Genomic DNA, 27,635 nt, shown 5'->3' with positions numbered 1-27,635 from the left:
TGGTAAGAGTCTAGTATCTAGAATATATAAAGAACTCTCAACTCAAGAACAAAAAATCCAATTAAAAATGCATAGGGGTGGGCATTTGGCCTAGTGGTTAAGCTGCATACTGGACTACCCATTTCCATAACTGGGTGTTAGGTTCAAGTCCTGGCTCTGTTCCCAAAACCAGCTTACAGTTAACGTGCCTCCTGAAAGGCAGTAGGTGGTAAGTTAAATAGTTGGATCCTCTTGCCAGTGCAGAACCGGGTAGAGTTCTAAGTTCCTGACTTCAATCTAGTCTTGCCCAGCTTTTACAGGCATCGGAAGAGGAGCAAACCAGTAAATGGGAACTCTTTAGATGTCTGTCTCTGTCTCCTTCTACTTGTTTCTCTGCCACACAAGTTTCAGGGGGGTGGAAAGAGGACAAAGGATTTGAATACACATTTCCACAAGAAGATGTACTGATGGGCAACAAGCATGATGAGCTAAAGATGCTCAACATCATTAGCAACCAGGGAAAAATAAATCAACGCCACACTGAAATACCACTTCACACTCTGCAGGGTGACTATAATTAAACAATCATACAACAGTATCAGAAAGGATATGCAGAAAATTGGAACCCTCAAATATTTCTAATGGAAATGTTTGGTAGTCACTTTGAGAAAATAATTTGACAATTTCTCAAAAGGTTAAACAGACTTTCATGTGACTCAGCAATTCTACTCCTTTAATTTCTCCACACAGGAGAAGAAAAAACACATATTCACAGAAAAACTTGGGGAATATACGCACGCTTGTTTATAGCAACAGTATTCATAACAGTCAAAATGTCCATTCAGAGGAAAATGGAGAAATGAAATGTAGTATATCCCATAAAATGGAATAATATCTGACCACAGAAAACAATAATGCACTGACATACAGCATGACATGGATGGACCTTGAAAACATGGTTAAGTGAAAAAATCCAGTCACAAAAAACCATGATATATTAGGCTTACTTATGCATGAAATGCCCAGAAAAAGCAAGTTCATAGAGGCAAAAAGTAGACCAGTAGTTGTCTAACTTTGGGAATAAGGAAAAAGGCCACAGGAAAAAGGAAAATGAATGCTAATATTTACCAGATTTCTTTCAGATTGATGAAAATATTTTGGAATTAGTGGTGATGGCTGGGGCCGGCGCTGTGGCACAGTGAGTTAATGCCCTGGCCTGAAGCACTGGCATCCCATATGGGCGCTGGTTCAAGACCCAGCTGCTTCACTTCCAATCCAGCTCCCTGCTATGGCCTGGGAAAGCAGTGGAAGATGGCCCAAGTGCTTGGGCCCCTGCACCCAAGTGGGAGACCCATAAGAAGCTCCTGGCTCCTGGCTTCATATCGGCACAGCTCCAAGCATTGCGGCCATCTGGGGAATGAACCATAGGATGAAAGACCTCCCTCTCTTTCTCTTTCTCTCTCTCTGCCTCTCTTCTCTGTGTAACTCTTTCAAATAAATAAATAAATCTAAAAAAAAAAAAAAGTAGATGGCTGTACAACACTGTGAAATTCTAAAAAAATGTCACGGCATATGAATCTAAAAGTTTAACTGTAGCTATGGTTATACAATACTGTGAATATACTAAAAACCACTGAATTGTATAATTTATATCATACAGAAAAAAGAGATCAACCTTTATTCACCCAGTTTGATCACATACCATCTAGACTATACAGCTTCCTGAGGAAAAAAACTAAAGACAAAAAATGTCAGAGTAATTTGAATATACAATTTACATTTAAAATTTTCTCAAAACAAGGTTTCAACTTACCTTTTGTTCCTCCTTTCCGTCCTTTCTGGTCTCCTTTGGCCAAGTCACCTGCATCTCGAAGCACTTGCATTGCAGTATTAAAATTATCTTCTCTGAAGTCACCCTGGAATCACAGATTTTTTTCTATGTAACTTCACTAATATTTCATCATAACTCAAAAGATTTTTCACAGGTAACAAAGCTTCCTCAAATAATTTAATATAATAATAATGGTTAACAGGTCAATAACAACTCAAAATGACCTGTGATAAGTGGTAGTAAAAACTGATAAAAATAAAAGTGGAAACAAGCAAACCATAAGAATTATCTGAATTATGTCCAGTACTCTACTCTCTGGGCATTTTATTTTATAATTTTATGTATTCATTTATTCATTTTCCTTTATTTGAAAGAGAGAGAGAGAGATCATATTCACTGGTTCACTCTCCAAAAACCCACAACAGCCAGGACTGGGCTAGGCCAAAGCCAGGATGCTGGAATGCCCATCCATCTCTCTCAGGTGGGTGGCAGGGACCCAAGTATCTGAGCCATCACCTGTTATTTGCCAGGGCACTTAGTAGCTGGAAGCTAGATAAAAAGCAGAGGCAGGACTCAAACCCCGGCATTCCAACAGGGGAAGCCTGCAACTCAAGCAGCAGCTTAACCACTGTGCTACAACATCCATGCCTGCCAACATTTTGAAATACGGGAAAATGAAGAAATCTAATTTGTGCCTAAGAAAAAGACAAGTCTCAGAATTTTCTGAAATGAACATACAAAAGAAAATCAATTTTGACCTGTGAAAATACTTTAGACAAAAAATATGGATCTCTGCATTTTTCTGCAGCTCAAAATTTAAAACATAAAAACAATTAAGTATGACATTATAAATTTAAGAATGACAATTACTCCCTTACATTTTCATCAACCACAAGGTGCAAGCCATCTCCTCCTGCTGGAAAAATGTAGTGTTGCAATGGAGTAGGTCGATAATCTGTGTAAATGACATGGCAAGGCTGTAGGAAGAGTCACACACATAAAATTTCATTTCTTCAAAATAAAACTGTATATTAGACTTATATAAAATGACGCTAGAGAAATAATAGTGTGATTTAAACACTTAAAAAGAAAAGTATTTTTCTAAAAACCAGCCAAGAGAAACATGGACAAAAATTATGTCTATCTAATTATACAATTATCTTCTCAATATACCAATTCCCTAATCAGGGACAAATACATGATGTGAGCTTCAAGTACCCATTGCCTCGTCCTAGTCCTGGAACGCTGTAATTACACAGGATGCTTCTTATCATGGAGGAACAGTACTGTCAAACAAAGGATGCCTCAAGTGGAATAGAACGTCTCTGCCCCACTGAAGACTTCTCAAAAATCTTACTAAAGCAGCAGCTTCTGCAAGCTCCTTCAGAAGACCCACAAGATTTCTATCCTATAGGAGCCATATGGAGGAATGTTACAAAAACACCATCAGAGAGGTAATAAATGGAAAAAAATAAATTCTTGAGGATATTCTTGTAAAGGAAAATTAAGGGCAGAAAAATAAAATCAAGAACAAGTCAGTACAGATAAACAGATGCTTGTTGTAAGGTCCTATGCACTTGCTAAAGCTGGACTGGAAAAGCAAAATGGAAGCATAGTAAACACTGTGAACTGTGCTCACCTGAGAAAAATCCAGTCAAACCATAAAGAGACACCCAGCTTTTCCTAGTATCAAGACCTTAGAGGACACTCTCCACTGTGCACTGTTGTCTACTATATGAGTAACTGAAATAGTTTCCAAACCTGGTAGCTCATCAGGATCAATCTGGGAATTTTTGTGAATCAGAGCTTCCAAGACCCTACTCCCAGAAATTCATATATACTAGGTTTGAGAAGGGGATCGGAAATCAACATTCCTAAAAAGCCAGTCAGTTAACTTCCGTTAGCTACTTAATTTGAGAAGTAGTTTCATATTAAAATGTCTTCTTTATTCCAGACAGCATTTAGAAAAAAGTGTAGGGAGGGTATACATTCTGAATACTGAAGACATCAAAAAAAGGAAAGATACCTGCTTGTGTAAATGGCAAATCCATTCAGCAAACTGTCGGGCGTTTGGAATAGTAGCCGAAAGAAAGACATAGTGAACATTATCAGGAAGCAAAATAATAGTTTCTTCCCACACTACACCACGCTCTGAAAAAAAAAAAAAAAAATCCTGAAATTCAATGACACTTTAATGACAGTGTCTAAAATTATTTTTTCTTAAGCTTAGTAATTAGAAATGCCGATCACTATACACAAGGATATATATATATATATATATATTTTTTTTTTTTTTGACAGGCAGACAGAGTGGACAGTGAGAGAGAGAGACAGAGAGAGAAAGATCTTCCTTTGCCGTTGGTTCACCCTCCAATGGCCACCGCGGCCGGCGCGCTGCGGCCGGCGCACCGCGCTGATCCGATGGCAGGAGCCAGGAGCCAGGTGCTTTTCCTGGTCTCCCATGGGGTGCAGGGCCCAAGCACTTGGGCCATCCTCCACTGCACTCCCTGGCCACAGCAGAGAGCTGGCCTGGAAGAGGGGCAACCGGGACAGAATCCGGCGCCCCGACCGGGACTAGAACCCGGTGTGCCGGCGCCGCTAGGCAGAGGATTAGCCTAGTGAGCCGCGGCGCTGGCCCACAAGGATATTTTTAACCACAGAACATACTATAAGTGAATTCTCATCATGAACCTATCCAATAGAAAGTTAGACTAAACCATAATAAATGCAATGTATCTTGACAGCCTTATCAAGAGCATGCTGTACCACACTAACTCCTTTCAAACAACCTCAATGATAAGGCAAGGTAAGTTATATCACTTCATTTTGAGAAGCAATGGTGAATGGCTTATAGAAAGTTACAGCTATAAATCTGGAAGATACACTATTACTATTTTACAAGGCATCTTTAGTCCAAATTATCCTTGTGATCCTCTGGAGATGAAAGACCTGATGAACACGAGAAGTGTAAGCCAGTTTTTATTAAAATGGAATAAAACAAAAACTTTGATAGTTTCCACTCTAAAATAAATCAGTAGAGGACTCATGATAACCAAAATCAAAAACTACTCTGTTCAGAGTTGACTGTATGAATCTGGAAAGGGTGTAATATTGAAAGGGTGAATGCTTTCTAAAATGCGTTACCTCCTTTTTTAAAAAATTATTTATTTACAAAGAGCTAGAGAGAGAGAGGGCACGCGCAGGTACACACTTGCATCCATCCACTAGTTCACTCCCCAAATGGCAAAAAAGGCCAGAGCTGGGCCAGGCCAATGTGAGGAGCCAGGAGCTTCTTCTGGTGGCAGAAGCCCAGCAACTTGGGCCATTGTCTACTGCTTTTCAGGTCCTTAGCAGGAAGCTGGATTAGAAGTGGAGTAGCCCAAATATGAACAGGCAGCCACATAGGATGAGGTCGTGGCAGGCAGTGGTTTAACCAGCTATGTCATAGCACCTGCCCCAAATGTGTTTCTTTCACCACAAATACAGGTTAACTCCATGTTTTAGTTTAAATAAAAAGTAAATCTTATTTTAAGAGTGCTAATACAAGGGTACTTCAAATAGTTCATAGAAAAGTTAAATAAAAAGATAAATTTATTCTGAAGTCAAAAATTTTTGAAATCCATCCAGATTTTTCATTCTATGCAATTTCCACAAACTCGTATTCAATACCAAGACTTGTATTCCAAGACCAACTCAAAGACTCATATTCAATACCCCTATTACCACCCTCAAAATTCCAAGCACATTTACTTTTTCATTATAGAATAATAGCCTGAGTAAAGAGTATTTGCAATTTTTGTTCATTTTTATTTCATAATTCTCACTTCTACCACAAACATATTTTATCATTACTTAAAAAATTAAACAAGAAAAAAATTATAAAGTATACATTTTAGAAGTTCTTCAATATTAATTATAATAGGAGCACGCTCTCTCTCTCTCTCTCTCTCTAAAACAATAGCAACAGCAACAACAAAATATACAAAAGAAAGGAGTAGTTAGCCCAGTGGTTAAGATGACCACTTCTCACACTAGAGTGCCTAGGTTTGGTTCCAGGCTCTGGTTCCTGCCTCCAGCTTCTTGCCAATGTCCTGAGAGGCAGAGGTGATTGCTCAAGTAACTGGGCTCCTGCCTCCCACAAGACAGAGGCTGATTATGTTCCTTACTCTTGGCTCTGGCACCAGCCCTGCCCCAGCCTAAGCCCAGCCACTGTGGGCAAGTGTGGCGTGAACCAGAGGATGTGAGCTCTTTCTGTCTCTCTTTCAAATTAAAAAGTCAGTTTTTGGTCCATTTATTTCATTTAAATTTGTATTTTCTTGCCCAGCTAACTTCTTACTATTTAAGGAGCTGTACCTGAATGAAATCTTACTGGAAATACTAAATCATGTTGTCCACAATTCAAAAAGGCAATAGTTTATTTGAACTTCAGCCCAATGAAAACTAGGAACACAACTTCCTGTTCAAAATTCCTAATGCCAGTTCTTAAGAGAAATACATGATACGCATATCAACACTGCAGAGCATACCTGAATCTCTCATATAATGAATTTCATCAAATATGACCCAAGCAACTTCTCGCATAACTTCAGAACCTCTGTAAAGCATACTTCTCAAAATCTAAAGAAAAAAATGTAAGATTTATCTAGCAAAATTTTCAAATAAAAGCTAATAGTTAACAAAAGTATTAAATAACTTCAGGGAGTTACACATCTTTACAACATCTAATATGTCAAATAATACATCTTTCTGATAAAACCAAAGTAAATGATTCCTGAAGCCTAATCAGACACCATCCTGGAAAGAATCATTGTCATCCCCTAGTCCCCATATATCTAGAATATGAAGCCTCTCTTTAAAACCTTCCTTTAAAAGCAGTATTTCCAGGATATGATCTATTCAAATCATTAGACAATCCTATACTGTCTGGTTTTTTTTTTTTTTTTTTTTTTTTTGGCCTCATTTCTTCACAATAGGTATACTTTCTGGCAACCATTATCTTGATTTTGGGAGTTAAAGCAAACCTTCCATAAATGGAAGAACGTTTTGAGACTGGATAATAAACTTACACTGAACACCAAAATGAAAAGTGAGCAATGTCTTTGACTGGCTCTCTAGACCAGAAACTAATTTATGCTCTCTACTGTACTGTATGTTTGTAAAATCCAAGGATATAAACTATGTACAAAAGTACTTAGCACAGTAAAGTACTCATATCCAAAACCTGAGATGCAGTGAGTTTATACAAAGCTTAAGTGTCAATTATGGAACTAACTTAAACATTATACAGCACTGTGCTTGAAAAAAATTAACTTGAATCAAGACTCAGATACAGATGAAAAAAAGATCACATGGAAAGAGTCACAACTTACAGCAATATATTCAAATTCCTGCACTTTGTATACATTTTCATGTCACTGACAGTAATAAGCTTGTAAAAATACTTCAAGAAAAAAATGTATCTATACTATATAACAAATAACACAAACACTGGTAATTTAGAAATAAATTTAAAGTAACTAAAACATTTTAATATATCTATATCAAATGTCTACTAAGAAAATAAAATAAAATACCACATTTTATCCTAAATACAGAAAGTGATAAAACATGACATGCTTTTACTGAATAGACGCATTCAGGAAAAGTTAAAGGACACTACATAAATTACCTCTGTGGTCATAACGAGACAAGATGCTGTAGGATTAATAGTAACATCTCCAGTCATCAGACCAACGTCTTGAAATTCTTCATACATTTCACGGTATTTCTGGTTACTCAACGCCTTAATTGGGCTGGTAAATATCACACGCTGTTTTTCCCTTAAGGCTAATGCAATGGCGTATCTAAAAATGTGAACAATAATAAAAAAGAATAAAATATTGTAAAACTTTAAATTATATGACTTCCGAAATTCTACTAACATGTGAATGACATTCAAATTTTCCCAACTTACGGGCCGGCGCTGCGGCTCACTAGGCTAATCCTCCACCTTGCGGCGCCGGCACACCGGGTTCTAGTCCCGGTTGGGGTGCCGGATTCTGTCCCGGTTGCCCCTCTTCCAGGCCAGCTCTCTGCTGTGGCCAGGGAGTGCAGTGGAGGATGGCCCAAGTCCTTGGGCTCTGCACCCCATGGGAGACCAGGAAAAGCACCTGGCTCCTGGCTCCTGCCATCGGATCAGCGCGGTGCGCCAGCCGCAGCGCGCCGGCCGTGGCGGCCATTGGAGGGTGAACCAACGGCAAAAGGAAGACCTTTCTGTCTGTCTCTCTCTCTCACTGTCCACTCTGCCTGTCAAAAAAAAAAAAAAAAAAAAAAAACAACAACAACAACAAAAAAACCCAAATTTTCCCAACTTACTATCTTAACTGGACTTTGGAGAACATTAGTACATTATTCTAATACTGCAAACTATTATACTAATAATTTTTTTAAGATTTTTTTAAAGATTTTATTTGAAAGTCAGAGTTACAGAGAGAGGAGAGGCAGAGAGAGGTCCTCCATTTGATGCTTCACTACCCAATTGGCTTCAACAGCTGGAACTGTGCAAATCCGAAGCCAGGAGCTTTTTCCAGGTCTCCCATGCAGGTACAGGGGCACAAGGACTTGGGCCATCTTCTACTGCTTTCCCAGGCCATAGCAGAGAGCTAGACTGGAAGTGGAGCAGCCAGGTCTTGAACTGGTGCCCATATGGGATGCTGGCACTGCAGGCCAGGGCGTTAACCTGCTGCGCCACAGCACCAGCCCCTATACTAATAATTATTATGATAAATATAAAATGTAGTCGTCTAAATGAACAAGAACATTTTAACTCTAGTCACTTGGGAGTTACTGCAACTTAGTTACTAATACCAATGAAAAGATGACTAATGGTTACTCTATTTCCTTAAAAATAAAATTTTTTAAAGATTTATTTATTTGAAAGGCAGAGTATCAGAGAGAGGGAGAGACAAAAGGTGAGATTTTCCATCTGCTGGTTCACTCCCAACAGCCATGGCTGGGCCACACTGAAACCAGGAGCCCAAAACTCCACCCAGGTCTCCCACATGTAGCAGGGGCACAAGCACTTGGGCCATCTTCCACTGCCTTTCTAGATGCATCAGCAGGAAGCCAGATTGGAAGTAGGACAGCAGGGACTTGAACCTGCATTTTGATATGGGATGCTGCCTTCCAAGTAGTAGCTTAACACCCTGTGCCACAATCCTACCTCAGTCATCCTATTTCTTGCAAGTAAAATACCTTTGACTCTCCAAAAGTCTTTGTCAGTTTGTACAAATACAGATTATTAACTATTAGGAAACCCTGGAAGATGAAGTGTGCCTTCATATGCTAATCCATATGTATTTCTCCCCACATATAATAGTTAACAAATCATTCTTTGACTGAAAATTATAGTAAGTTCTAGTTATGAAACATTTCTTACATGGCTGTTAACAGAATGTAATACAATAGTATGTTCTTTTTTAATTTTTTTAATAGTATGTTCTTAAAGAATATTCAGTTAAGTACTTAAATACAGATCATGAAATCAGAATTAAGGTTAACATCATGGAGGATCCTCCTTGTTAAATATGCAGTTGCTGCTCACAACATGCTTATATATAATTCCTGTGGACAACATGCTTATCATCTAGTTGGGAAAATGAAAATAGTCATTCCAATCATCCCCCAATATAGTGAAATAAACGATTTAAAAAATTAAACATGAATTGCAAGAGAAATATATGGAAAAAATACAGGAATGCTACAATATATTATTTGAAATATCTACTTCTGAACACAACATCAGAAGATACAGAAGGAGAAAAAAAAAAAAAAAACTGACATTCATGAAATCTGTAGGATACCTTACATTCCAGTGAAAGTTCCAAAATAACAAACAGGGAAAAAGGGGCAGGCTTGGCGCTTTGGCGCAGTGGGTAAAGCTGCTGCCTGCAGTGGCAGCATCCCATATGGGCACCAGTTTGAGTCCTGGATACTCAACTTCCCACCAGATCTCTACTATGGCCTGGGAGCAGCAGAGGATGGCCCAAGTCCTTGGGCCTCTGCACCTGCGTGGGAGACCCAGAGGAAGCTCCTGGCTCCTGGGTTTGGATCAGCACAGCTCTGACCAGCTGTGGCCATCTGGGGAGTAAACCAGTGGATGAAGACATCTCTCTCCCTCTCTGCCTCTGCTCTTTGTAATTCTGACTTTTAAATAAATAAATAAATCTTTAAAAAAAAAAAAAGAAATAGGAAGAAAAGTATTTAGAAAAAATAATTTAAAACTTCCTAAATTTGTTTAAAAAACATTAATCTGCAGATCAAAACGTCTATTGAACCCAACCAGAAAAGAGAGAATCATATCTACAAACATAATTAAAACTGCTGAATGACGAAGTCTCTGAGAAGTATCAAAGGAAAAACAACACATTCAAGACAACAATATACAAGAAAACACAGGGCTGACTTATTTGAAGAAAGAATGCCATAGAAGGAAACATAGAATGTGTCCAGTGTTGCAGTGGAAGATGGCCCAGGTCCTTGGGCCCCTGTACCAGTGTGGGAGACTCAGATGGAGTTCCAGGCTCTTGGGTTTGTCCTAGCCCAAAGCCTCTTGATAAAAATTCTTAACTTTTTCGTTTCCAGTTATTCTCAACTTAGAAGGACATGCCTGGAGCTGGCATCCTGGCGTAGCAAGTAAAGCCACTGCCGGCAATGTAGGCATCCCTTATGGGTGCTGGTTTGAGTCCTGGGTGCTCTACTTCTGATCCAGCTTCCTGCTAAAGTGCCTGGGAAAGCAGAGGCAGATAGCCCAGGTCCTGGGACCCTGCACCCATGTGCAAGACCTGAATGAAGCTCCTGGCTCCTGGATTCAGTCTGGCCCAGCACTGGCTGTTGTGGACATTTTGGGAGTTAACCAGTGGATGGAAGATTTCTCTCTGACTCTGCCTTTCAAATAAAAAAATCTTAAAATGACAAAAAACCCAAGGATATTCCCTAAACCTAATAAGGATCAACTAGCAAAAACCAACAGTTAACATTATACCTAATATATTGCCAAAAATAAACATTTCTCCTCATTTAAGATCAAGAACAAGGAGTCCTGAATTGAATTCTCAGCTCCCAGTTTCAGCACCAGGCCAGAACTGCTAAATATAACTGACAGAAATTAAAGATAGTCTAAGTAACAGAGAAATACATCATTTTTATGGATCTAAAGAATCAACTTCTGATACAGCTCCCTGCTAATGAGCCCAGGAAAGCAATGGAAGATGGCCTAAGTGGGAGACCCAAATGAAGCTCCTGGATCCTGGCTTCAGACTGGCCAGCCTTGGCTGCTGTGACCATCTGAGGAGAGAACCAGAAAATGAAAGCTGTTTCTCTCGCTCCCCTTCTTTCTCTGTATCTCTGCCTTTCAAATAAATGTTTCAATATTAGGGAAAAAAAGCATTACAATTCCTTACACTGACCTGAAGCTCAAGACAATCCCTATTAAAATTGAAATAGGCTGGGGCCAGCACTGTGGTGCAGCGGGTTAAAGCCCAACATCATATATGGGCACCGGTTCAAGTCCCGGGTGCTCTACTTCCAATCCAGCTCTCTGCTATAGCAGCAGCAGGTGGCACAAGTCCTTGGGTTCCTGAACCCTCGTGGGAGACCAGGAGAAAGCTCGTGTCTCCTAGTTTCTACCAACTCAGATCTGGCTGTTGTGATCACCTGGGGAGTGAACCAGTGGATGGAAGACACCCCCAACTCCGGCTCTACCGCTCTCTGTAAACTGTCTTTCAAATAAATAAAATAAATATTTTTTAAAAAATTGAAATTAATCTTAAAATTTTATTGGGGAATTCATAAGCCCTGGAAGAGTCCAGACAATTTAAAAAGAATGCAAACAGGGGTTGGCATTGTGACCTAGTGGGTAAAGCCATCGCCTGCAATGCAGGCATCCCATATAGCCACCGGTCCAAGTCCCTGCTGCTCAACTTCCAATCCAGCACCCTGTGAATGTGCCTGGGAAAGCAGTGGAAGATGGCCCAAGGGTCTGATCCACTATCACTCATGAGGGAGAACTGGATGAAGCTTCTGGCTCCAGACCAGCCCAGCTCTGGCCATTGTAGCCATCAAGGGAGTGAACCAGTGGATGAAAGATATCTATCTGTCCCTCTCTTTGTGAAATTTTTTGAAATAAATAAATAAATCTTAAAAAGAATTTTAAAAGGAACAAAATTAGAGTACTCTAATGGCCTATTTTTATAAAGTTACAGCTATCAAGATAGTGTGGTACTAACGTAAGGATAAAAATATATATCAACAGGGCCAGTGCTGTGGCATAGTGGGTAAAGCCACCGCCTGTAGAGCTGGCACCCCATATGGGTGCCAGTTGGAATCCCAGCTGCTCCACTTCATATCCAGCTCTGTACTATAGCCTGGGAAAGCAGTAGAAGATAGCCCAAGTCCTTGGGACCCTGCACCCGTGTGGGAGACCCAGAAGAGGTTCCTGGCTTGTGACTAGTACAGCTCTGGCCATTGTGGCCAACTGGAGAGTGAACCAGCAGATCAAAGACCTTTCTCTCTCGCTGCCTCTCTCTCTCTGTAACTCTTTCAAATAAAATAAATAAATCTTTAAAATAAATAAATAAACACACACACACACACACAAATATATATATATAAACAAAACACATGGGGCCGGTGCCATGGTGCAGCGGGTTAAAGCACCAACCTGCAGTGCTGTCATTCCTCAAACCAGTGCCGGTTTGAGTCCCAGCTGCTCCACTTCCGATCCAGCTCTTTGCTATGGCCTGGGAAAGCAACAGAAGATTGCCCAAGTCACTGGGCCCCTGCACCCAAGTGGGAGACCTGGAAGAAGCTCCTGGCTCCTGACTACGGATTAGCTCAGCTCTAGCCATTGTGGTCACTTGGGGAGTGAACCAGTGGATGGAAGACCTCTCTCTCTCTCTCTGGCTCTACCTGTCTGTAATTCTTTAAAATAAATAAATAAATCTAAAATAAATAAATTTTAAAAATGGATTTATTTATTTTTTTTTTTTGGACAGGCAGAGTACACAGTGAGAGAGAGAGACAGAGAGAAGGGTCTTCCTTTGCCGTTGGTTCACCCTCCAATGGCCACCGCGGCAGCGCGCTGTGGCCGGCGCACCGCACTGATCCGATGGCAGGAGCCAGGTGCTTCTCCTGGTCTCCCATGGGGTGCAGGGCCCAAGCACTTGGGCCATCCTCCACCGCACTCCTGGGCCACAGCAGAGAGCTGAACTGAAGAGGGGCAACTGGGACAGAATCCGGTGCCCTGACCAGGACTAGAACCCGGTGTGCTGGCGCCACAAGGTGGAGGATTAGCCTAGTGAGCCGCGGCGCCGGCTAAAAATGTATTTCAAAAAATTAAAAAAAAAAAAAAAAACAAAAAACAAAACATGAGAAATCTGGATCAAGTCCTCAGTTCCCAGCATTGGTCTGGCCCAGTCTTGGTCACTGTGGACATTTAAGGAGTAAAGCAGTGGATGGGAGTTGGGAGTTCTCTTGCTCTCAAATAAATAAAATATCTAAAAAATAAAAACTAATACTCTACATGATAGGAAAACACTTAACAAAATATTAACAAACTGAGAGGTCAGTATCCCAATTCCAATCTAGCTCCCTGATAATATGCCTGGGAAAGCAGCATTAGATGGTCAAAGTCCTTGAGCCCCTGAACCCACAGAGAAGACCCAGAAGGAGTTCTGGACATCTGACTTCAGCCTGGCCCAGCAGCAAAAGACCCAGCCATTGTGGCCATCTGGGAAGTAAACCAACAGATGGAAGATCTCTCTCTCCTGCTCTGTTAATTCATTAAAATAAATACAAAATTAACAAATGGAATATAATACAATAGGGTAATACATCATGACAAAGCAGTCTGATTTCTCATTTGAAATCCAATCATTTTATCATACTAGCAGGACAAGAAAAAGAAATCCCTTCAATAAATGCAGGAAAAGCATTTGACAAACACCAATATCTAAGTATTTTATATGTATACACACATACAGAGAGAGTCAAAAATCACTGCCACCTAGGAACAGAAGGGAACTTCCTCAAATGTCTAACAGGCATCTATGAAAAATCCTTGGGTAATTTTATACTTAATGACAAAAATGTGTTTCTCTCCCCTAAATCAGTAACAAGGCAAGGATATCGTATCTTAACACTTCTATTAATCATTTTACTCTAAGTCCAAGAAAGTTCAGTAAGTCAAGAAAAAGAAATGAAAGCTATCCAAAATAGAAAAGAACAAGTAAAACCATTTTATTTTCAGAAATCAAACAAAAAGAATGAAATTTTTTTTATTTATTTGAAAGTCAGAGTTACACAGCAAGAGAAGGAGAGGCAGAGGGAGAGAGGTCTTCCACCTGCTGGTTTACTCCCCAGTTGGCCACGACAGCCGGAGCTGTGCCAATCCAAAGCCAGGAGCTTCTTCCAGGTCTCCCACGTGGGTGCAGGGGCCCAAGGACTTGTACCATCGTCTACTGCTTTCGCAGGCCATAGCAGAGAGCTGGATGGGAAGTGGAGCAGCTGGGACTCAAACCAGCGCCTATGGGATGCCAGCACTACAGGCAGAGGCTTTACCCGCTATGCCATAATGTTGGCCCCATGAATGAAACTTCTAAAGAATCACATGAGATGGGGCCGGCTCTGTGGCATAACAGGTAAAGCCGCCACCTGCAGTGCCGGCATCCCATATTGGTGCCAGTTTGTATCTTGGCTGCTCCACTCCTATCCAGCTCTCCGCTATGCCTGGGAAAGCAATGGAAGATGGCCCAAGTCCTTGGGCCCCTGTACCCACGTGGGAGACCCAGAAGAAGCTCCTGGCTTCGCATCGGCACAGCTCCAGCCATCGCGGCCAACTGGGGAGTGAACCAGCAGATGGAAGACCTCTCCCTCCCTCCCTCCCTCTCTCCCTCTCTATCTCTCTCTCTCCCTCTCTGTTGCTCCTCTTTCTGTGTAACTCTGACTTTTAAGTAAATAAATAAAAAAATAGATTAAAAAAACAAAGTAAAATAATAAGATTTCATTAAAAAAAATTACTTACTCAGCGCATACAGTTTTGCCTGCTGATGTATGTGCAGACACTAAAACTGACTGATTGTTATCAACACACTGAATGGCTTCTCTTTGAAAAGCATCAAGAATGAATGGATATTCCTAGAAAAACAAATTAGTATCTGCATGAAAATATCAAGCCATTATCAGAACATACTTAATATCAAGAGAGGCTACCCCAGAAACATTTATTTACCATTCTATTTAGGAAATATAACACCCATTAGAGAAAATTAGGAAAGTAAAAATAATCTTTATCCTGACAGCATAAAAGTTAATTCTACTGCTTGTTTAATTATTGCATTATACTTATATATATCAATATTATTTATAAAAATATGCTATGTTAAGTGTTGGGCAATTTCCACGTATTCTTAACCTTCACAGCAAGCCCTAAATAGGTATATTTCCTTTCAAAGATGAAAATTCTGAGGCTCTGAAAAATAATCTTCCTCATATCCATCAACAGAGGCAGAATGAGACATATATTAGACTTTAAGGGTTCATGTTTATCCTACCATAAAACCTTTCTTTGATTAATCTACTTCGAATGTTTAAATTAAACATCTGTTAATCTTTTAAGGTCCATCAAGACTTCAAAATCCATCTAACAAATGCACACAGTCTGAGTTTTCTTAGAAGCTTGTGAAATTATAAATATAAATATAATTTCTGCACATGTTATTTTTTTTCCCAGGAAAAGGTGATAACTTCTATAAGGTTCTTTACAAAGGTTGGGAATCATTATTTTAATTATTGTATCTCACCATACGATGCTTGCTTTACAAATTGGTTGTTCATTGATTTAGATTTTACTGCATTTGTTAGACCATTCCCACACACACACACAAGGAAGTACAAAAATCTCATGTAAAATCATTTATTTTTAATGCTACTGGGCCAGCGCCGCGGCTCACTAGGCTAATCCTCCACCTTGCAGCGCCGGCACACCGGGTTCTAGTCCCGGTTGCCCCTCTTCCAGGCCAGCTCTCCGCTGTGGTCTGGGAAGTGCAGTGGAGGATGGCCCAAGTACTTGGGCCTTGCACCTCATGGGAGACCAGGATAAGTACCTGGCTCCTGCCATCGGATCAGTGCGGCGGCCATTGGAGGGTGAACCAACGGCAAAGGAAGACCTTTCTCTCTGTCTCTCTCTCACTGTCCACTCTGCCTGTCAAAAAAAAAAAAATTTAAAGGGGGGGCCGGCGCTGTGGCGCAGCGGGTTAACACCCTAGCCTGAAGCACAGGCAGCCCATATGGGCGCCGGTTGTAGTCCCGGCTGCTCCTCTTCCAATCCAGTTCTCTGCTGTGGCCTGGGAAAGCAATAGAGGATGGCCCAACTCCTTGGGCCCCTGCACCTGTGTGGGAGACCCGGAGGAAGCTCCTGGCTCCTGGCCTCGGATTGGCACAGCTCTGGCCATTGCAGCCAGCTGGGGAGTGAACCATCGGACAGAAGACCAACCTCTCTCTCTCTCTCTCTCTCTCTCTCTGCCTCTCCTCTCTCTGTGTAACTCTTTCAAATAAATAAATAAATCTTTAAAAAAAAAATACTACTAAGAACAAGTCTCACAAAACCACACAAACTGTACTGCCCAAAGTACTAACCTTCGCGGCTTTTCCAACTCGAGGTTTAAGTGGTAAATAATCTTCATCTGCAGGAAGTGCAACCTAATATAAAAAAAATTTAAAAAGATTTGGCAATTTATTGTTTGAGAATTGGTGCATTCAGTACTATTTAATGGTGGCTTGAAAAGTAAGTGAGCTACAGTGTTTCTAAGTCTTAGATAGTGTAAAACAAAATAACTGCCTTTAAAATACAAGGCCAAGAAGCTAAAACTACGAACATTCAAACGTACCTCTACTAGAATTTGTCTGATGGTAATATAACTGAAAAGTTATTTCAAAGTTTATTTTACCAAAGGAATGGTATTTATTAAAGCCTACAACTTACCTATCTTTGTATTTTTCATATTTAATCTACTGCCTGACATTAATGAATACTCAAAAAGCTTAACAAAGGTGCTGGCATTGTGGTGTAGTGGGTAAAGCCGCTGCCTGCAGTGCCAGCATCCAATATGGGCGCCAGTTTGAGTCCCGGCTACTCCACTTCGGATCCAGCTCTCTGCTATGGCCTGGGAAAGCAGTGGAAGATGGCCTAAGTCCTTGGGCCCCTGCACCTGCATAGGAGACCCAGAAGAAGCTTCTGGCTCCTTGCTTCAGATCTGTGCAGCTTCGGCCATTGTGGCCAATTGGGGAGTGAACCAGTAGACGGAAGACCTCTCTCCCTCTGCCTCTCCTTCTCTATCTGTGTAACTGTGACTTTCAAAAAAAAAAAAAAAAGCTTGGGGCCAGCGCTGTGGCACAACAGGTTAACACCCTGGCCAGAAACACTGGCATCCCATACGGGTGCCGGTTCTAGTCCCGGCTGTTCCACTTCCGATCCAGTGCTCTGCTATGGCCTGGGAAAGCATTAGAAGATAGCCCAAGTCCCTGGACCCCTGCACCCATGTGGGAGAACTGGAAGAAGCACCTGGCTTCGGTTCGGCACAGCTCCGGATGTTTCAGCCATTTGGGGAGTGAACCAGCAGATGGAAAACCTGTCCACTCTCTGCCTCTCCTCTCTCTGTGTAACTCTTTCAAATAAATAAATAAATCTTAAAAATAAAAACTTAATAGTTATAAGATGGTTTAATATCACATGAAAGAAAACTATGTGGCATGATAGTATCTCTTTCCTAGAACAGGAAATTTAATTTTCCTCCAGTAAAAATTAAGAACTAGAGTTCACAATAAACCTATGTTCCCAAGACTTAAAATTAACACTGGCAACTTTTATACATTTCTAACTGTACCGAGGAATCCAACCAATTAGTGTAAAAGTAGTCCACAGTGTCAAAGTAACATACACAGAAATTAGGAAACATTCTAAGAGCAAAACTCCAATAAACAAATGTTGTCTGAGATTAGTTGCCTTAAACAATGTAAATTGTCAGTAAATCTGCCACTCAATTCCGATCAAGATGAAATAAACTGAGTTTCAAAAAGGAATGTCTACAATCTGAATATATTAAGAAAAGTTAGGAAACTAATCAATAATGCCCTGTATGAATTATGTAGAAACATGATGTTCTAAATGCAATCGACACAGGGGAACCAAAAATTAGAATCTGGCAGTTTATCAAGCATAGTTCAGAAAGTTAACCTATGAGATGTCGTGAACATTAAAAAGTTTTTCTGTTTGAGTTCCTAGGTTCTAGCAAATAGAAAACAGCAAAGAACAATTTAGAAAGAGGTAAGGAAAAACAAAATGAACACAGTTTTTATGGAACCAAGCTAAGATACAACCAAGAAAACTGCCACAACCACCACCTTCAGCCTGGACAGGGAAGTCTCTTTTCCTTGCAGTGCATGTGACAGGTCAAGATGGAAGTTATAATCAGAGAACACTTCAATTACATTTTCAAGCCTTGACATGAAGAAGTGAAGTAATCTATAAGAAAGTTGGAAGAGGTGGGATTGAAGATAATTTGTAACGGGGCTAGTGTTGCGGTGTAGTAGGCTAAGCCTCCACCTGCAGCGTCAGCATCCCATATAGGTGCTGGTTCTAGTCCCAACTGGTCCACTTCCGATCCAGCTCTCTGCTGATGGCTGGAAAGCAGTGGAGGATGGCCCAAGTGCTTGGGCCCCTGCACCCCCGTGGGAGACCTGGAAGAAGCTCCTGGCTTCAGATGGGCCCAGTTCCAGCTGTTGAGGCTATTTAGGGGAGTGAACCAGCAGATGCAAGACCTTTCTGTCTGTCTCTCTAACTCTACCTCTAAAATAAATAAAATTTTTAAAAACAAACATTAGGGCCTTATCATTTCATGGTAACCAGTTAGTTTCCTTGCTACCTTGCTTTGGTGCAAGTTTTCTCATAAATGAAAAGATTGCAGGGATACCAAAGACAGCAATGTATGCAGCATGGTGCCATCACTGATTACTAAAGTCAACTAATGAGGATTTGAAACTTGGGAAGTATACTTAGTTGCTTGTGTCTTAACTTCAAGATCACTGGAAGGCTTTGGAAAGCATAGTTCTTTAGCATTTTCTGGTTTAAGTTCTCTTTTCTGTGACCTATAGACTATCAGCTATTCCACTCTGTAGTGACTTTTTGTCCAAGAGAAAGCATGTCAAAACTGTTGAAATACTTTGGTTTTCCTACACTGTATTTGTAAATATTCATTTTGGTAAGTTTCTGGGTTTGTCTTTTGGACTTAAAATTTGAGGCATTTCTAATGGTGTGGAAATTTGTAATTACATTGCGCTGCTTGTTATGGTATATAACTCTGTTAATGTGTATGAGGACTGTGAGGGCAACAAAAACGAAAACGCCTTTCAGGGTAGTGAAGTTACTGTAATTTACTAAATTTACACATCTTTTCAATAAAAATATTACATACTTTAAAAAAAACAAACAAACATTTGTAGAGAACAGGAAGGCTTTTCACCTCTTAAGAGCAGGGTTTATATTTCTTTCTATCTTATGTAAGCCCAGAACATCAGATGACATCTAAGATAAGTGACAAAAGGATGATCAAAAGGGCATTATGGGGCCAGCACTGTGGCATAGTAGGTAAGGCCACCACCTGCAGTGCTGGCATTCCATATGAGCGCTGGTTAGAGAACTGGCTGCTCCACTTCCAATCCGGTTCTCTGCTGTGGCCTAGGAAAGCAGTGGAGGATGGCCCAAGTGCTTGGGCCCCTGCACCCACATGGGAGACCTGGAGGAAGCTCCTGGCTCCTGATCAGCTCAGCTGCAGCCATTGTGGCCATTTAGGGAGTGAACCAGTGGATGGAAGACCTCTCTCTCTGCCTTTGCCTCTGCCTCTCTGTAACTTTTCCTTACAAATAAATAAATAAATCTAAAAAAAAAAGGGGGGGGGGGTGCAATACAAGGCCAGCGCTGTGGCATAGAGGGTAAAGCTGCCACCTGCAATGCCCACATCCCATATGGGCGCTGGTTCAAGACCCAGTTGCTCCATTTCCAATCCAGCTCTCTGCTATGGCCTGGGAAAGCTGTAGAAGATAGCCCAAGTGCCTGGGCCCCTGCACCCACATGGGAGACCAGGAGGAAGCACCTGGCTCCCGACTTCGGATTGGTGCAACTCCGGCCACTGCAGCCATTTGGGGAGTGAAACAGCAGATGGAAGGCTTCTCTTTCTCTCTCTGCCTATGCCTCTCTGTAACTCTACCTTTCAAACAAATTAAAAAAAAAAAAAAAGTATTAAAGTATTAAAAAAAAAAATAAAGGACATTACAACCTGACACACTAAGTGCTATTTCTAAAGAACTATAATGGGGGGTCCAGTTCTAGTCCTGGCTGCCTCTCTTCCAATTCAGCTCTCTGTTATGGTCTGGGAAAGCAGAAGAGGACCCAAGTCCTTGGGCCCCTGCACCCGCATAGGAAACCAGGAAGAAGCACCTGGCTCCTGGTTTCGGAATGGCGTAGCTCCAGCCATTGCGGCCATCTGGGGAGTGGACCAGCGGAGGAAAGACCTTTCTCTATGTCTCTCCCTCTCACTGTCTGTAACTCTATCTCCCAAATAAATAAATAAAATCTTTATAAAAAAAAAAAAACTATAATGGTGGGATGCTCAGTAGAAAAATAGGGATTTTAAAAGATGTCTTGGGGCCAGCACTGTGGCATAGCTGCGACGCTGACATCCCGTTTGGGAGCAGTTTGTGTCTTGGATGTTCCACTTCCAATGCAGCTCTCTGCTAATGTCCTGGGAAGAACAGCAGAAGATGGTCTAAGTGCTTAGGCCCCTGTCACCCACATGGAGACCTGAAGGAAGCTTCTGGCTCTTGCCTATGGCCTGCCCCAGTGCTGGCTGTTGAGGTTATCTGGAGAGTCAACCACTAGATGGAAGATCTTTCTCTATCTCTCCCTCTGTGTAATTTTTCAAATAAATATCTTTTAAAAATAAATTTCTAAAAAAAAGTCTAAAACTATACTGAAAGCCATTTTTATTAATTTACTCTGCTTGTTAGATAGTTTTAATAAGGGTCCCCAATTAACTATAGTATTAAACTTGCTTTAAGGTTTACATTGTAATGACAAAATACTTAATAAAAGGAAATTATGTCCTTTATGTATATAAATATGCATTTCTAAATGGATATCGGATTTCTAAATGGAAGCTATCAGTGATCACCATCTTGTGGCAGAACAAAGAAACTACAATTTATCAATTATTGGAGCAAGACTAGAAATAACATATAGCCTGCAAATATGATACAACTGTGACAATGAACATGTACTAAAAAAATACCAAGTCTGTGCAGGGTTCTTTACTAAATTTTCTTACATAATTTTCACAGTAATTCCATGAAGTACACCTCACTATTCCAAAATTACAAATTAAAAAGCTAATGCTTCACATGTAAAATCATAAGTAATAAACCTCAATAAAAAATAGCAGAAAAAAAAAAAGTCAATGCTCCAAGAGGTTGAGAAATTCCCCCAAAATGCCAAGCCAGTCTCCAAACCCAGGTTTGATTGATTATACAGTCCCAGCTTTTCCACTAGACTGTGTGCACCCCATAGAAACTATAAGGATCTCATGACTAAATTGCTTACTGATCATTATTCTAGATACCAAAGAAAAATCCCATTTATAACACTAATTTATGGTATGCTGTTCATCCTTACCTCATGTGTACACCCTTCAACAGTTTCAACTGACTGCACCTTGACTCTGGGCATCAAGTCTGTCAAACTAAAAAAAGAAATTTCTTTTAACTTAGATAAATTATTTTTCTGTAATCAGATAACAATCTTCTCATTTGCACTGTTAAGGAAAACAATACTGTCCACTTATAAGTACTACAAATTGGAAAAACTTTGATTAAGAATATTCAGAAAACTTTTTACATTACTGCAATAAATGCTGAGAGTTCCAAATAACGTTAACATCTTTTATTAGAAACACAGAACAGAATGCCACATGAATTATTCAAAAAACGTCAGCTAATTTCCAATAGTTATCTTAACAAAAAGTATGTCACAAAGCACTGTAGTTTAAAGTAGTCTAGTTAAAGCACAATGCTAGTTTTAAAACTAATACACAGGGCCGGCACCATGGCTCACTTGGTTAATCCTCTGCCTGTGGCGCCAGCATCCCATATGAGCACCGGGTTCTATCCTGGTTGCTCCTCTTCCAGTCCAGCTCTCTGTTGTGGCCCGGGAGGGCAGTGGAGGATAGCCTGGGTGCCTGGGCCCCTGCACCTGGCTTCTGGCTTCGGATTGACGCAGCGCCGGCCGTGGCGCCATTTGGGGAGTGAACCAACAGAAGGAAGACCTTTCTCTCTGTCTCTCTCACTGTCTATAACTCTACCTGCCAAATAAAAACAAAAACAAAAAAAACTAATACACAGGGCTAGTGGTGTGACGCAGCAGGCTAAAGCCCCAGTCTGCAGCGTCGGCATCCCATGTGGGTGCTGGTTTGCGTCTCAGATGCTCCACTTCTGATCCAGCTCTCTACTATGGCATGGGAAAGCAGTGGAAGATGGCCCAGGTCCTGCACCCCCGTGGGAGACCCAGAGGAAGTTCTGGGCTCCTGGATTTGGATCGGCGCAGCTCTGGCCGTTGCAGCTATCTAGGGAGTGAACCTGTGGATGGAAGACCTCTGTCTCTTTCTCTCTCTGTCACTCTGCCTTTCAAATAAATAAATATATCTTAAAAAAAAAAAAAAGCAACCTAATACACAGAAGAAAAAAAAAGGAAAAAACTAATATACAACAAAAAGTATAAACTAAACTAGTGGGGGCTGGTGTTGTGGCATAATTGGTGAAGCTGCCACCTGCAGTGCCAGCATCCCATATGGGCACCAGTTTGAGTCCCGGCTGTTCCACTTCTGATCCAGCTCTCTGCTGTGGCCTGGGAAGGCAGTGGAAGTTGGCCCAAGTGCTTGGGCCCCTGCACCCACATGGGAGATCTGGAGTAAGCTCCTGGCTCCTGGCTTTGGATCAGCATAGCTCCAGCAGTTGGGGCCATTTGGGGAGTGTAAAGAGAATGAAAAAGTACTGTTAAAAGTAGAAGGAAAAAGTTTGACTCAAGGACAAGAAGTAAATAAGATAAGGAGTTAAGTCTGTACAACCTTGGGTGAACACAGAGGCTGTTTGGGGAATAGAGGGCGACATCTGTTCTTCCAAACAATGTGCCAATCAAATTGTGTGGGAATATGGCCCTGGCCAGGCCAGTTCACAGAAACTTTAAAAACATTTGCCTCGGGCCGATTGGAAGCCCTGCTAATAAGGTTAAGGTCAGGTAAGGGATTACATATGGAAAGGATATAAAACTAAGAAGAAAAACAAATGAAGGTGACACTGATTGCTTCCCAAATGCTACATGTGTTGCCTGTGACACTTTATTCCGGTGCTGTGGTTGTAAGTACGGACCGGAGTCTTTGTAAATAAATCTTATCTTTCTAACTTTCATGGGTATGTGGATGTTTATTCGCCTCTAATAGTTAAGTCTGTACACAGCTCTTGGCTATATCACTATCTGGTCAAAACAGGGAGTCAATCAACAGATGGAAGACCTCTCTCCCTCTCTGTAACTCCGCCTTTCAAATAAATAAATAAATCTTTAAAAATAAATAAACTAGGCCGGCGCCGCGGCTCACTAGGCTAATCCTCCACCTAGCGGCGCCGGCACACCGGGTTCTAGTCCCGGTCGGGGCGCCGGATTCTGTCCCAGTTGCCCCTCTTCCAGGCCAGCTCTCTGCTGTGGCCAGGGAGTGCAATGGAGGATGGCCCAGGTGCTTGGGCCCTGCACCCCATGGGAGACCAGGAAAAGCACCTGGCTCCTGGCTCCTGCCATCGGATCAGCGCGGTGCACCGGCCGCAGCGCGCCAGCCGCGGCGGCCATTGGAGGGTGAACCAACGGCAAAGGAAGACCTTTCTCTCTGTCTCTCTCTCTCACTGTCCACTCTGCCTGTCAAAAAATAAAAAGAAAAAAAAAAAAAAAAAGAAGAAGAAGAAGAAAAATAAACTAGCCCATTCAGATGTTGCTGTAATTTATCTAAGTGTTCCCTTGCTCATGAAAATCCTAAGTTATACTTATCTAGGTTCTCTGTGTAGATTCTGAAAGGACACAATTACGGATAAACTGAAGAAAACCATTAACTTCTATACTAGGTTCATTATTTATTGTATTTCTGATATTTAAGTCCATAATGATAACTTTGAAGAAAACTCAAATGTTACAATAAACAACAATTATTTTTAACCTATTAATTTTGTTTTGTAAACTATCACTCTAGCTTAAAAAAAACAAGTAGCTACAACTTGTAGCTAGCTGGTTTGTTTTTTTTTTCCAAACAAAAAAATCATAAACTCTTCACAGTAGTGCCAAACTATAATACAGCATACAAGAAATGGAAGTAAAAATGTAAAGATCATCACCATAATAGGAAAGCTGTCAACTAAAGATATTGATATCAACTTATAGGAAGTTCCAGCTTTCAAAAGCAGACACATTTTGGTCATAGACATCCACAGGTCTGCCTCATCGACAGGAGTCTTCAGATTTATAGCTACTCTACTGCTGCACTCAACAGTGAAAACCGTTCCTTCCAGTGTTCCTTCCCATATAGTCCATCTCCTGGATCAGCTTTATTCTTTCTTTTTATTTACCCTTTCAAGGACCTTCCTCTTGGGACATTAAAAAAGGAATCTTATCTTTTTAAAAAAATCACACTTCAAAATTATTTCTCAAAACTGAATTCTAAACTATTAAAAGATGAGTCTTTCTATGTTATCATCGAATTTTCCAAACTTAAGTACTCTTTGTTTACATGCTTTTGTAAGCGCATAAGTCAAAATAGCTATCTTCATTCCTCTAATTCAGCAAATACTTTTATAAAGTATCAATATTTGAGCAATTTTTAAAACCTGATGTTATGATATGAATTAAGAATTACTAATATTTGTAACTATGGAAATATTACCTTAAGTCTTCAGTTATTGACTCTTCTAACCTGGGCTTCTTTCCAAAAATGGGTTCATCTGTGCCTTCGATATCTGTGTCCCTCTTGTTTTTTCCACTATTAGTTGACTCTGATTGTAATTTGCCATCAAATCGTTTCCTGAAAAGTAAACAGGTTAGAATGAATTCTGCACTATCAGTTCATACTTTAAGCATTACATCATAAACACTGCTCAATATATTATACATACTATTAGCAGAAAAAGATCATGTATTAAATAGATAAATGTTATAAATCAAAACTGGCTAAAGTCCGGAACACCCTACCTTTATATGTAGTAAAATTGAACATTACTTTTTTTGTATTTATTTCCTTGGAAGGTATGTCTTAAGAATACTTTAAAATTGACATTGACAGCACTATTTAAAAAATCTTAAAAATCACAAGTTAGAAATTTATGAGTGAATTTAATAAACATGAGTGCTCTCTCTAATGGCATGAAGAAAATTCTTGGTGGTGGAATTTGGTGGTCAAAGTAGTGCCATGTATTGATGCTTGCTAAACTGAATATTCATAGAAAAACTCAATCTGACTACATTACTCATAAGCAAAAATCATTTCCTTATGAATTTTAAATCTAAGTGGGAAAAGCAAAAACAACAAAGCCTCTAGAAGGCGAAATGGGAAAATTCTCATCTTTATTTTTGAAACGAGAGACATTTACTAAATTTCTAAAAAGTAGAAACTGGATAAACTGGATAGTATTATAACTAGGAATTCGTTATTCAAAAAGTACCACCGGGGCCAGCATTGTGGTGCAGTGACTTAAGCTGCCTCCTGCATCACCAGCATCCCATATAGATGTGTCAGTTCAACTCTGAGCTACTCGAATTCTGATCCAGCTCCAATAAGGCACCTGGGAAAGCAGCAGAAAATGGCCTAAGTGCTTGAGCTCCTATGTGGGAGACACAGATGGAGTTCTGGACGCCTGGCTTGCAGCCACACAGGGAGTGAACCAGCAGATGAAAGATATCTCTCCCTTGCCCCCTCATCATTCTGACTTTGAAATAAAGAAATCTTAGAAGTATTATTAAAAGACTAATAAGGCAAGAAAAAGAATGGGAAAAGATATTAAAGACACATTATTAGGGGATGATGACTACACATCAGTTTTTTGTTTTTTAAGATTTCTTTAGTTACTTGAGAGGCAGAGTTAAACAGAGAGAGGGAGAAAGGCCTTTCATCTGCTGGTTCACCACCCAAACAGACGTAACAGCTGGAACTGGGCCAAACCAAAGCCAGGAGCCAGGAGTGTCCTTTGGGTCTCCCACAAGGGTGCAGGAGCCCAAGCACCTAGTCCATCCTCTACTGCCTTCCCAGGCCATCAGCAAAGATACTGGATTGGAAGTGGAGTGGCCGGGACTCAAACTGGCGCCCATACGGGATGGTGGTCCGCAGGCAGATGCTTAACCTATTACACCACAGTGCCGGCCCCATACACATCAGTTTTTTTCAAAAGACAATACAATGAAAAAGAGCAAAAACCTAAACTTTAAGGAAGTCAATATCCAAATACACAATATGCATATGAAAAGGAACTCATCATTTATCAGGAAAATGTAAATGAGACAACACTGTAGCAGCTCAAACTTTTTGGTTTCAGAACCCTTTCCCAGTCTTAAAAACTATGGAATGGGTGGATGTAGTGGCACAGTGGGCTGAACAACCTCTTGTGACATCCATGTTCCATTCGGGTACCAGCTCATGTCCTGACTGCGCCACATTCAATCCAGCTCCCTGCTAATACACTTGGGAAAGCAGCAGAAGATGGCCTGAGTGCTTGGGCCCACGTATCCATGTTGGAGACCTGGATGAAGCTCCTGGCTTTGGCCTGACCCAACTCTAGTAGTTGTAGCCACTTGGGTAGTGAACCAGGGTAGTGGCAGTGGGGCCTTCATCAATGTGTGAGATCTGGATGAAGTTCCTGATGCCTGGCTTTACCTGGCCCAGCTGTAGCAGCCATTTGGGGTATGGACCAGTGGATGCAAGAGTTCTCTCTGTCTAACTCTGACTTTCATACAACCATGTTGGTAGCCATTGGAAGTTCCTGAAGGCACAACTTAATTTCTCTCAAAACAAAGAAAAAGAAGCAAGCATGCATCCTGCCTTTCCTTTCTGGACTACATTTCAAGCAAACACCTGATGATAGAATGTTCTTTTACAGCTCGATTTCAGGTATGATAAAAATAGAAAATCACTTTGCAACTACTAATGATGAAGCTAGGTCATCTTCAACAGGTGCTGAAGTCATTATGTGAAAGTTTCGTGAGAGACCTAGCTGATGGTACTTTAACCCGAGTGGAAAAAAATTGGACATTGTGAGTAAGGTACAGTACAACAAGAATCTACCACACAACTACTCTAAAACAACTGAACTAGAATCTAACCAAGTTGTGAATCCTTGAGGTCAAAGGGGCAATTTAAATGACAGTTTAAGAAAGCAAATGCAGAATGTGGGAAATTCTATAGGACAAATGACCTGGATTCTCCTTTTCCCATCAAGGGCATAAGGAAAAAAGAGGGAGACCTCTGTAGAAGAAAAGACTTAGAGGAAAGAAAAATGAAAACAATGTATGGGCCTTGTCTGGATTCAAATCAAACAATTACCAAGAAAACACCTTTGAAATAACTGGGGAACTTGAATATTCAACAGCGTTAAGGAACTGTTAGTTTTGCTCTATAAGAATACTGAAGTATTGGGGCTGGCGCTGTGGCATAGTGGGTTA

At 40.8% G+C, this 27,635-nt stretch overlaps 1 protein-coding gene across 2 annotated transcripts in view; it reads right to left on the bottom strand.

The window, feature by feature from the left end:
* Positions 1-27,635, bottom strand: part of MTREX (Mtr4 exosome RNA helicase) — a 101,233-nt gene that overhangs the window by 72,115 nt on the left and 1,483 nt on the right. For both annotated transcript variants that reach the window (XM_002714036.6, XM_089312787.1), the window contains exons 2-10: positions 24,871-25,008; positions 21,570-21,636; positions 16,484-16,546; positions 14,871-14,983; positions 7,479-7,653; positions 6,337-6,427; positions 3,837-3,961; positions 2,689-2,787; positions 1,793-1,895 (exon numbers count right to left, since the gene is read on the bottom strand). In XM_002714036.6, coding sequence (XP_002714082.1) covers positions 1,793-1,895; positions 2,689-2,787; positions 3,837-3,961; positions 6,337-6,427; positions 7,479-7,653; positions 14,871-14,983; positions 16,484-16,546; positions 21,570-21,636; positions 24,871-25,008 — 974 coding nt within the window. The remainder of the gene's footprint in view (positions 1-1,792; positions 1,896-2,688; positions 2,788-3,836; positions 3,962-6,336; positions 6,428-7,478; positions 7,654-14,870; positions 14,984-16,483; positions 16,547-21,569; positions 21,637-24,870; positions 25,009-27,635) is intronic.

This window comes from Oryctolagus cuniculus, chromosome 14 (assembly GCF_051225735.1).
Source record: "Oryctolagus cuniculus isolate XC-2025 breed Fujian yellow rabbit chromosome 14, ASM5122573v1, whole genome shotgun sequence".
NCBI classification, from domain to species: domain Eukaryota; kingdom Metazoa; phylum Chordata; class Mammalia; order Lagomorpha; family Leporidae; genus Oryctolagus; species Oryctolagus cuniculus.
This window is presented reverse-complemented; position numbering and strand designations above follow the sequence as displayed.